Source organism: Eretmochelys imbricata, chromosome 2, assembly GCF_965152235.1.
Source record: "Eretmochelys imbricata isolate rEreImb1 chromosome 2, rEreImb1.hap1, whole genome shotgun sequence".
Taxonomy (NCBI): domain Eukaryota; kingdom Metazoa; phylum Chordata; order Testudines; family Cheloniidae; genus Eretmochelys; species Eretmochelys imbricata.
Genome location: NC_135573.1, coordinates 246,828,395 through 246,840,721, shown reverse-complemented (window position 1 = coordinate 246,840,721; position 12,327 = coordinate 246,828,395). Strand labels below are relative to the sequence as shown.

General features: G+C 42.5%; 1 protein-coding gene across 3 annotated transcripts in view; it reads right to left on the bottom strand.

Moving 5' to 3' along the window:
* Positions 1-1,662: 1,662 nt before the first annotated feature.
* LARP4B (La ribonucleoprotein 4B) overlaps positions 1,663-12,327 on the bottom strand; it is a 113,871-nt gene continuing 103,206 nt past the window's right edge. For 2 of the 3 annotated variants that reach the window (XM_077808340.1, XM_077808339.1), the window contains 2 exons: positions 11,981-12,089; positions 1,663-5,606 (listed from right to left, as the gene is read on the bottom strand). In XM_077808340.1, coding sequence (XP_077664466.1) covers positions 5,325-5,606; positions 11,981-12,089 — 391 coding nt within the window. In that variant the 3' untranslated portion in view covers positions 1,663-5,324. The remainder of the gene's footprint in view (positions 5,607-11,980; positions 12,090-12,327) is intronic. The other variant, XR_013344966.1, reaches the window with a different exon arrangement.

The following is a 12,327-nucleotide window of genomic DNA, read 5'->3' as shown; positions in this document are numbered from 1 at the left end:
ATCTAGAGCAGATCTTGTAGAAAAAATATTGGACGTTTAAATATTGTCAGCGATGGAGAATCCACCATGACTGTTGGCGAACTGCTCCAAAGATTAATTACTCTCACTGGTCAAACGTATGCCTTATTTCCACTCTGAATTTGTCTAGCTTCAACTTCCAGCCATTGGATCATGTTCTACCTTTTTCTGCTAGACTGCAGAGCCCATTATTAAACATTTGTTCCCTATATAAGTACTATTAATCAGGTCACTCCATAATCTTCTCTTCGTTAAACTAAATAGATTGAGCTCCCGGAGTTTATCATTATGAGGCATGTTTTCTTAACTTTTAATCATTCTTGTGGCTTTTCTCTGAACCTTCTTAATTTGTTAACAGCCTTCCTGAACTGTGGGCACCAGAACTGGACACAATATTCCAGCAGTGGTCAGACCAGTGCCAATCCAGAGGTAAAAACCTCTCTACTACTCAAGATTCCCATTTATGCATCCCTAGCTTTTTGGCCACAGTGTCACACTGCAAGTTCATGTTCAGCGGATTATCTACCATGGCCTCCAAATCTTTTTGAGAATCACTGGTTCCGAGGATAGAGTCCCCCACTGGGTAAGTATGGCCTACATTCTTCAATCCCTGATGAATACATTTAGCTATATTAAAATACATAGTTTACTTGTGCGCAGCTTACCAAGAGCTCTAGATTGCTCTGAAGCAGTGACCTGTCCTCTTCAGTATTTACCATGCCAATAATGATTTAGCTAACACAATAAGCTTTCCTAGTGTAAAGAAGCCTATGCTGTTTAAAATACCAGAAGCTGGTCTACAATGGCACCCCAAATGTTTCTCCCTCTGTGAGAGCTGCCATTAGTGGTGGCAATAGGGGAAAGGGAAAGAAAAGAAAAACAGACATTCAGGTGTCAGCCTAGCAAACAGCATCCAATGGCAGTTAGAAAGTGCTATTCTACCATTTAAGAGAAGTCATTGGGAGTTCAGTGCTCTAAAGGCTCTTTAATATACAACATATGCTAAAACACTAAGACTTGCTGGGTAAGCCAGTATCTATTTTGTTAACATTAAACTTGGTTCTTGCAACTGGTAAATACTAAATGCAGCCGATTCATATGCTGGACTAAAAGAAATAAAAAGGACTTCAATTATTTTTGAAGGTTTTTTGTTTTTTTAAATCTGGAGGGCAGAGTATCCAAAACATTTTTTCCCCATTGAACAGAATAGCCAAACAATGTAATTGAGGTAGTGCCTTACAAACAGTTTTCTAGACTGAGAAAGTCATGTACCAGGACACTAAGTTTCAATCCAAATTTGAAGCCCAAAATATTATGGGACAGTCATAAATCCCCAAAAGGGGGTTGCAATGGAAGCATTCATAAAAAGATCAACGTACATTGGGACAAGCATCACTCCTACATTAACTGTTTCCTAATGAAGGCGTGCAATTGTTTGCTCATCTCTTTAAATTGTGAAGACATTTTCACGAGGCTTAATCTTTACACTATGGTTTATAAACTCTCATTTCAAATCTATTCACAGCAGAGAAACATCCATAATATAAAGCAATCTTGAAGCAACATACTCTCCACAAATGTGAGCAAAAACAAAGGTAGTGACCGATACCGGTGAACCGTTTAATTTAAAAAAAAAATCAAGAATTCAACAGTGCCTAAATCTTTATTTTTCATAACCTACATATTTTTCAAATTAGACAGTTTTACATTTTATGACACAAAAGGAAACTTAAATTACCAATAGTTTACATGTAAGCTTGATTCCAGTCTTAATGGAAGAAGTAGAACAAAAACAAAAACCCTCAAAAAAGCTTCCATATTACACTTCTATGTCATGAATTGGCAGCTGTTAGCTCTCCTTGAAAGTCTTCGATTGTCTGCTGCTATTAGTGTAATAGGTTACAAAGCACATAAAAATCCCTAAAGTTGCTAGCTGAAGGAGATATAGAGATAGGTATGCACCATTACAGTCAGCTGTTGCTTGTGATACACTGCATCGCACCCACAAAGGGCCTTTCCATATTAACTGCTGAATCTTCAGAAGATAATGCAGCAACATAAAAGTTTGCCACTTTCCACTGATTTCTAAGTGGCAAATTATGAAGTCATGGTGGGGACTGATCTGAAATGAAATTCACATTAAGTCTCAAAAGCAACCTTTGTTTCAAATACATTCCTGGAACAAGAGTCTCAGATCCTGTGTTAACTTGTTTTATACTTCCAAATGAAAAGCATCACCACACAATCCTACAAGTTAAATGCCAATTTTAATTACTTTATCTCTGAACCTGTAACTCGGATACTGCTTTCTGGGAGGATTTTTCCTTTTAACTTTTTAAAAGCCACATGTTAACAGCTATAGGAACCATAGCAACAGTCTGCATGCAACATCACAACTTTCTACTCTGAAAGTCCATTTTGTCACCAAGTGGAAAAATCTCAAAGTAAATGCAGCAAAGATAAGTTTTTGTATATTATATACAGCTACTTGGCAGGTCACTTTTGCTTATTTTTAAAAAGCTATAAAACCACATCAGAGCAAGGTTTAAACTCCTGTTGCAACAGACTGTTGCTGGGTAAGCAGTAATTACAGTGTATTGACCTAGTACAAATGGCAGCAGAATACATTATAACAGCACAACACAATCCGCTGGTCTCAATATATTACCTTAAGTCCCAGTTGGCTATTATGAATAGCTGTACACTGTTGCTGTAAGTGACCATTCTGTATTGTTTGCAGCTGTTGAGGTTCACACTTTCAACAGGCAAACAACAAATCTCACAGCTGGCCTAAACCATATACAAGTCTAGCTGCCATTTTCACTGCCCACTGGGGAAAGGATAAGAATATTAAAATCCAATGACAGAACTGGTTTCTAAATTTTGGTGATGTTCGCTGTTGTCAGAGTCCTATCTCCTCCAAAAGAATTCAAAGTGTGCTTTTTAAACAAAGGAACCAACAAATCTCATCTTGCCCATTTTAATCAACTCTGCGGTACACAGCAGGCTGGGTTTAAAAGGTCGAGTCATTACCATCAGATATCCGCAGTATAAAAATTGCCAAGAAATTAACTGCTACCCCCCCCCCTTTTTTTTTTTTTTTTTTTTTTTTTTTAAAGACAGCCATATTCAAGTTGATTATCCATCTATGTAAGCATGGACACTCTCTCTCTGGAAGAGGTGGTCAAATAAGCTTCAGGGTTTTTTTTTCTTGGCTATTTGAACTATTATCCCAATGAATTATTTGATTTTATGACTGGGATTTTTAAAATTTTGGCTGAACTGCTAGACTGCCAGAATTGACTATTTATGTTCTGTTCTGGAACACCTATTGGTTAAAATGCACACTTGTAGAGACACTTATGAAAACATTTGAGGGCTTTGAAATAAGACTTTCTTTCCATTTCCCTTTTGCAGTGAAGAGGCAGAGTCAGTTCAGCACACCAGAATAAAATAAAAAAACAAACAAAAAACAACCAATTAAAGTAAGATTCAAACCACAACATTTAGTTTATCTACATCCAGCTCAACAGCAACATTTATAATATATCAATAATTTTTATCAGATTTTTTTTTCTTTAGGGTACCTTTTTATATGTTCTGATTATTTACAACTGTACAAGCAAAGCACACACTTCCAAGTGCACATATTTAATACAGTATTGACTATTTGCATTTACAGATTTTTCAACAATCTGAAAAAGATCAACTGTTTACGATCTTTAAGGTATATTACAAAACCTGCTGCTAGTTCCTGTACTACAGTATGTTTACCCAGTAAGACCAGTGACAATAGATACATACTGTAACTGAGTAATCCTGTAATTAACTCATGCTAACCCTTAAGGGGGTCAGACTTCATTAACTCTAAGCTGTCTTATACAAAAGTTAAGGCAAAGTCATTTTCAAGTTTAAATAAAATTCAAGTCTTTAAATATTGGATGGAAAGAATTTTTAAAAAATCAGTTGTTTAAACAAACATTTTTGTGGAATAAACTGTACTGTTATATTCAGCAGGAAAGAGGTTTATCTGAACTGCCTGCTATTTAAACACTTAAAGAAAATTTTTAGGCATTTTAAAACAAAAATAATTTATATTCAACTTTATTAGAAGCTTGCTAATTTAGTGCATCCTTGTCCTTCAGAAAGCGCATCACTTCTAAAGTAAATATACGTGTGAGAAACCTCATCCCAGAGGTAAATAGCAGGGATCTCTTCCTCCACCACAAAAAACAAATACCATTATCTCAATGTTTGAAAAATTTAAATCCACATGCCAATGCTTGTAGTTACAGGAAGACGTCAACACTAGGCTGACTAAGATATGAACTCTTTCAAAGAGCACTTGGGGCCAAGTTAAAAAAAGTCTACACTGAGCACAGGGATAAACTAGAAAGTACAGTAATGACTCTAGTTAACTCCATCCTGGTGAGGGGGAAGTTTAGATCATCACAAGAACACTATTGTGCTTTCTTGTGATAACAGCCGTTAGCAGGCTTCACCACTATACAAGCCCACAACCTCACAATTTTTTTCTATTCACAATGTGCTTTGTATTTCGAAATGATAGTATTCATTTTATTCTGGAGTGAGAAGCTGGTTACTTGCTTGCAGTACCTCAGAACACAAATATTTTAGAACATCTCTATTGGTGCTGTCTGGAGGACTTAATTTTTTTTTTCTTTTTTGCAAAAGTCATCAAAAAAGATTAGTTTTAAAAAAATGCTATAATCAAGTATTAGTTTAACCTAAAAGTGCAAGTTTATTAACTGATATTTGGAACAGCAGCTCAATAAAAAAATCCTCAAGGTCATATTCATACTACTTTTGTACGATATACTTTTTTTCCCCCCCACACTCTACGCTAGCTGCTATTATCAGTCTTTTGGACATTTTAGAGAGATAGTTACTTGCAGACCAGTTTATTAAAAAAATTGCAGCAGCACAGTTCAGGAATACTCACTGTATTGAGCTTGGATTCACAATGCCACAAGGAGACTTCATAAAAAAATTGATTTTTTAAGAGAACACATTTTCCATCTTGAAAATAATCAGACTAAGCATCACCTCCAGTTAAGCACCAGCCTAAATATAAGGTTTAGATCAATTAAATCCTGGAAAAATAGAACGCTTGCTCAAGAGGGTAAAAAATTATTTCACAGAAGGAAAAACTTGCAGGCATTTTATATGCCTAGCAGCACTGCAAGCTCCCTAACCAGCAACTCATTCTCTGTACTCTGAGTGGGAACATGGGTTTTAATTTGTAGGAAGTAGAACTCTTTTCAACCCCCTCCCAAGCATTAGTTTCACTGAGGAGATTTTGGGGGGGTGTTCTGTTCTTTATTTAAACGTTTCCCAATGGCTGGAGGGGGCGATCTGCGCCCTGACTGTCTCCTCTGGTCTTTGGGCTGTCCTGGATTTGACTTTGTGGGAGGGGGTTCTCTGTTTTTCTCTATTGTTTCTGTGGGCTTTCTTTCATCTTTCCCACAAGCTACAGTGTTTGGCTTCTGTTCTTTCTGGGGCTGCAACGTAGGTGGATCCTTAGTTGTTCTCTGGCAAATCTCTGCATAACTAGGTTTTCGTAGTTCCTGTGAAATGGAAGATAAACAAAAGACACCGAAGTTAAAACAGTATTAGTCTTCATTGTGACTATGTAGCACAGAAATTATGCATGATAATATATGCAACTACAGGGAAGATTTAGCACAATTTAGCATGTGAAGTTCATGCAAGTAGCATTACAGCCAAGACTGGCTGGAAGCAAGAGACAAAACTTCGAGTAATAGGTTTATCGCTGAATAGCAGCGTATAACCTCCCATCTGGACCTGAACAAGATGGTGGGAACGGGGTAAAGAATTATCTCCTTTTAAAGTTTAACAGATATGTTTGCTAATACTAAGACTGCCTACTTTGGAAAAACAGTTACCTACCTTTCATAACTTATTCTTTAAGATGTGTTGCTCATGTCCATTCCACGTTACGTGCGCGTGTGCCCACATGCATGGTTGTCGGAAATTTTCCCCTTAGCGGTATCCATAAGGCCGCCTCTGGCGCCCCCTCTAGTCCCACGCTCATGTGCCAATATATTGGGTGCCGCCCGCTCCGCACCCTCTCAGTTCCTTCTTGCTGTCAATGCAGACCGCGGGGAAGGAGGGCGGGTCATGGAATGGACATGAGCAACACATCTCAAAGAACAGTTACAAAAGGTAGGTAACTGTTTTTTCTTCAAGTGCTTGCTCACGTTAATCCCATGTTAAGTGCCTCACAAGCAGTATCCATGGAGGTGGGCTCGCAGTTCATGGTCGTGCGGCTTGCAACACTGCTTTGCCAAAGCTGGCGCCGTCCCAGGCTTGCTGGGTGATGGCGTGGTTGGATGCGAAGGTATGGGCCCTAAGACCAGGTAACGGCTGTGCAGATATCTCGAATCGGTACCTGCACAAAGGAAGTTGCTGAAGAAACTTGTGCTCTAGTGGAATGGGCAGTCATGATAGTCGGTGGTGACACCCCCACTTGTTCATAGCAGAACCTGATGTAGGCGGTTATCCACAAGGAGATCCTCTGAGAGGAAAAGGGGAGGCCCTTCATTCTGTCTACCTTGATGATGAAAAGCTGCATCAACTTACAGAAGGGTTTAGTTCTCTTGATGTAGAAGGCTAAAGCCTGTCTAACATCCAAACAGAATAACCATTAGACTGGTGAGACTTTGGAAAGAAAACCAGTAGGAAGATGTCCTTGTTACAGCGGAATTGCGACACCACCTTTAGTAAGAATGCTGGATGGGGGTGTAGCTGGACTTTATCCTTATAGAAAACTGAAGGGGTGTTCTGACGTGAAACATCATTCTGTATAACTGTCAGGCCAAAGTGATCGCTACCAGGAAGGTGACCTTCCACAAGAGAAGCAGCAGACAGCAGGATGGCAATGGCTCGAAGGGGGGACCCAGGAGCCGAGAGAGAACCAGATTCAAGTCCCACGGAAGGACTGGATAGCAGACCTGAGGGTAGAGCCTCTCCAAGCCTTTCAAGAACCTGAGCATCATTTCGTGAGAGAAGAACGATCTGCCCTGGATCGGAGGATGAAAAACTGAGAGAGCTGCCAAATGCACCCTGATTGATGAAAGGACCAGCCCTGGAGTTTGAAGTGAAGCAGGTAGTCCAGGCTGGATTGAAGTGAGGACTTGGAGGGGGAAGACAACAGGTAAAGCATTTCCACTTGACCAGGTAGATTGTCCTGGTGGAGTGCTTCCTGCTACCCAGCAGGATGTTCTGCACTTGAACTGAGCAGGCCCATTTCTCAGCATACAGCCAGGCAGAAGCCACATTGTCAGACAAAGGGACACTAGGTTTGGGAGGTGCAGATGGTCCTGGTTCCGCGAGAGTAGATCCGTTCGGAGCGGGAGTTCAAGCAAGGGTTGCTAATGAGAGATTCACACGCACGCCGAACCAATGCTGTTGAGGCCAGGGTAGAGCCATCATGATTTTTGTCTCTCGATCTTCAAGAGGACCTTGTACAGCAGGGGTATTGACAGGAAAGTGTATAGAAGTGTCTGTCTATGGGAGCAGAAAGGTGTCTGACAGGGAGTCTCTGTCGAGCCTGTCAATTTAACAAAACTGCTGACATTTCCTGTTCAGTCTGGATGCAAACAGATCCACCTGGGGAGTCCCCAAACTCTGAAGATCGCACTGACCGCCTGTGGGTAGAGTGACCACGTGAGGCAAGACAAGAACCACCTGCTGAGGAGATCTGCCAGCGAATTCCTGGTCCCCGGGAAGTACAAAGCCACAAGATGAATGGCGTGCTGCACAAAAGTCCCATAACTGGAGAGCCTCTTTACACAGGACTGATGAGTGAGCTCCACCTTGTTTGTTGATGTAGAACATTGCGGCGGCATTGTCTGTCAGGATTTGAACAACTCTGCCCATCAGGTAGGGAAAAAATGCCTGGCAGGCCAAGCGTATCACCCTGAGTTCCCTGACATTTATATAGAGGGAACAATACTCCTATGACCAGAGACCTTGTGCGTGGAGACCATCGTGGTGGGCTCCCCACCCCAGATCTGACGCGTCAGAGACCAACATCACTGATAGAGATGGGGCAGTGAAGGGAATCCTTTCCAACACAAATCAAGGGTCTGTCCATCAAGCCAGGGATGATGGGATGTGCGATGGAACTGTGACCAGTAGGTCCAAATCATGTTTGCTGGGAGCTTAGACTGATGCCAGCCACATCTGCAGGGGTCTAAGGCGTAGACGCGCATATCGGACCAAGTAAGTACATGCTGCCATGTGGCCCAGCTGCTTGAGGCATACACGGGCGCTTGCGAACGGGTGGGGCTCTTAAACATGTGATGAAGTCCAACATGGCTCAGAACTGGGACTCCAGCAGAAAGGCCCTGGCCTGGGTAGAATCAAGTACTGGCTCCTATGAATTCTGTTCACTGAACCGGGACCAGGACTGATTACTGCTCATTCATAAGTAGACCTAGCTCCTGACAGGTGGCCCACACCAGATTAAGGCTGTGCTAAACCTGGGCTCATGACCTGCCTCTGACAAGTCAGTCGTCAAAGTACTGGTAGATCCGCACCCCTCAATGCCCCAGGTAAGCGGCCACTACTGCCATACACTTTGTGAAGGCCCTCAGAGCAGACGAAAGGCCGAAAGCCAGTGCTGTGAACTGGTAATGGCACTGGCCCACTACGAATCGGAGGAATCTCATGTGACCATGAAAAACAAAAATATGGAAATAGGTGTCCTTTAAGTCTAGGGATACCAGTATCCTGGATCCAGAGAGGGGATGATGGAGGTCAGGTAGACCATGCGGAACTTCAACTTCTTGAGGTATTTGTTGAGGCGACGCAGGTCTAGGATGGGTCTGAGGCCCCGCTTGGCCTTTGGGATTAGAAAATAGCAGGAATAAAACCCCTTTCCCCTCATATCTTGAGGAATTTCTTCTACAGCCCCTACCCATAGGAGGGTTTCCACCTCCTGGATGAGAAGTCTCTTGTGAGAAGGGTCCCTGAAGAAGGCTAGGGGATGGAGGGAGAGGTGGAGGAGAACTGCAGGGTGTAATCAGATGTTATGGTGTTGAGCACCCAATGGTCTGAGATAATTTGGGACCATGCAGAAACGAACAGGGACAACCAGTGCAAAAATAAAAGGGGGACTGGATCGGGGTTAGTCTGGTGTGTTGCCCTGGGGCAAACCCTCAAAATGTTTGCAATGGGCCACCTGAGCAGCAGGCAGAGTCCAACTACGGGGTCAAGGAGAATGGGGAAAATAGGCGGCATTAAAAGTCTCAGTCTTTCCTTCTATAGGACCTTTGTCAAGGTGGACCTGAGTATCTGGGTGGCAGCCGGAAGTGCCTCCCTGATATCGGAAGTTCTTAGAGCCCAAAGGAGCGCAGGGTGGCCCTCGAGTCCTTCAGCCCATGCAGCCTGGTGTCCGTCTGCTGTGAAAACAGGGCATTGCTCCTCAATGGGAGGTCCTGGATGGACAGTTAAACCTTGTTCAGGAGCCCTGAGGACTGCAGCCATGAACTGTGTCACATGGAGACAGCTGATCCATCAATGGCGCTGCCAGATCGGCTGCATCTAACGCTGCTTGAAGAGGGGCCTTGGCCACTGCCTTGCCCTCTTCCAAGATGGCCAAGAACTCTTGTCTTGACACCTGGGCAGAGTCCCTTAACTTGGCCATTGAATGCCAAGTGTTCTAATTGTATCACCCCAGCAATGCTTGCTGATTGGTGATACGTAGCTGCAGACTTGCAGTAGAAAACACTTTTCTACCAAAAAAGTCAAGTTTCTTAGGGTCTTTGTTTTTAGGGGTTGCACTAGATTGCCCATCTGTCCTGTTTGTTCGCAGATGAGACCACCAGTGACCATGGGGGTGTGTGGGTGGGAGTACCTGTATTCAAAGCCTTGGGCAGGGACATTTTTTTTTTCCCCTCTGCCCTTTTAAATGTTGGGGGCAAAGTGGCTGGCACTTGCCACAGTGCTTTGACAAGTTTTAAACTACATACAAGGAAAAAACTTGAAGAATCCAAGAACAAATATCACTAGGGAACTTGCAAGAGCAAGGAGCTTTCCAACAACTGTCATAGGCAGTCAGAATGAACTAAGAGGGTGTGGGGCTGGCAGCGTCCAATATACTGGTGCAGGAGCATGAGACTCCAGGAGGCGCCAAAACTGTTCCTCTGGGTACTGCTAATGGAAAAATTTCCAACCACCACGCATGCGCATGCGCCTAACAGGGAACTGACACGGGCAAGCACTCTGAGAACTTCCCACTTAACCGGTTCTCTCCCTTCTTCTCAGATTATGATGGAAAAGGGCAGCAGAACCAAGAAAGAAGGGAGTTTGGAAAAATGTTATTCATTAAAAGACAAAAAAAATTGCCAAATCAGATATCTAAATATGGAGGAGGAGAAGGTCACAACAGTGAGGTCAACTTAGCATATTGCCCAAAGCAGAAAGGACAAATCGATGAATCAAAAGAAAACATGGATACTTGCATACAGCACCACAGACATAGCAAAAAAGCAGTGAAATATTTGAAGCTAACCATACTGTTTGAGTCATTGACATGCCATCCAATTGTTGACAAGGCTCAAAAGTCATCAGATGATGGTTGGGAGTTCTGGATAAAAAGTAAGTAAGTTTGGGACTGGAACAGTGCCCCACGCAATGTTGCCTCTAAGGGTATGTCTACACTGCAATGTAAGCCCAGGGTTTAAACTCAGGCTCAAACTTAACCCCTACTTCCATCTACACATAAATCCTGCTGATCCAGTGCTTAGATCCAGGTTCCCAGGACCCCCTGGGAATAGAGGGTTCAAGCCTGAGTCAAGCCAGGACCCAGGGTTCAAGCCCTAATGCTTTGCAATGCAGATGCAGCCCCACCAGCTTTATGCTCTGGGAGACGTAAAAGTATCCCACGGGCTGACTTTTTGTCCTCTGGACTGTCAAGTTCGGTGGACGGTCAAGTTTACACACACTGCAACACGAACAAAGGACCAGAGCGGGTACCTTTTGGGAGAATGCTAGGACATCAGATATGGGTGGTTGGACTCAGGCCTGCATAATGCAATGTAGATGCTAGAGCCTCAGATTGGGGTCCAGGTTTCAATAATTAGTAACCGGAGGTTACAAATGAGTGGAGATGCTCTAGCCCTAGGTTAACAAACCCAGGGTCTGCTAACTTGAGTTCTACGAACCCTGGGCTTTCATTGCAATGTAGACATTATTTACACATGTGCTTAAGGGTTTTAGTACACAGACTCTGCCAACACAGACAAGCGTCCCCTTTTGTGATCAATAAAGTTCACCATTACACACCTTGCTGTGCCTGGAGTACATAGGCAGTGCAGTGCAGGTTTCAGTCTCCCTGATAAACATACTAAGGTCTGAGCGACCTCCAAAAACTCCACAAAGGTTTGGTGGGATAACGGATAGAGGTAATGTTGGGAGATCTGGGGAAGTAACAGAGAGGAAGGAGAGGCAGGAGGGAGGGGATGGAGTGAAACCAAACTATGGGGAAGTGGGTTAGCAAATCACGAGAAGAGGAAATGTGTTAGTTAAATGGTGCTCCCAGATCAAAACTCTCCACTATGAACATAAACTGATGATAATTGCATAAACCAATGTTTTCCCTCCTTCCCAACTCCAAAATTGCACTTACTGGTGCTCAGGGAAAAAAAAAGTCACTCTACCTATGACTAACTGTTCCTTCTAATTCTTCAGTGAGCTGAATTTTAATCATGGAAATGCAAAAATACTCTTGCCATTTTTTCTGCAAGATGTTATACAGCTATATTATTGCAAGTAATCAGAAGAGACTTGAGGCAAGGGTAAAGATGCTGGGCTCACAGCTGTAAGTACCAATGGACAAACAATGGAAATGCTGTACTGTTAATACATCATCAAGTGATAACACTTACAAAAGACAGCTAATATGATCACTTACTATGGCAGCCCCATTGACTTGTACTGATTTACATGCAGTACTGAGCGTGGAAGAAAGTCTTTCCATACTTTGTGTCTCTCTCTGCTGCTTATCGACAACCTTGGAGTCACTGCAAGCACATATCAGAAAGTGAGTCTCAAAAAGCTATCTTCACGTTTGGAACTTGAAAAGTCAACATGCAAGCAGATTACGCATCTAAGAGTATTTTTAAATCAGACTAATTTAGACTGCAAGAAAGTTACAGCTATATGTGAACTGACATCTACAACAACCTTTTAAACATTAATTCGCGATATATTTTAAACCCTACCTTTTTAAAAAGTACATTACCCTTTAATACATGACTT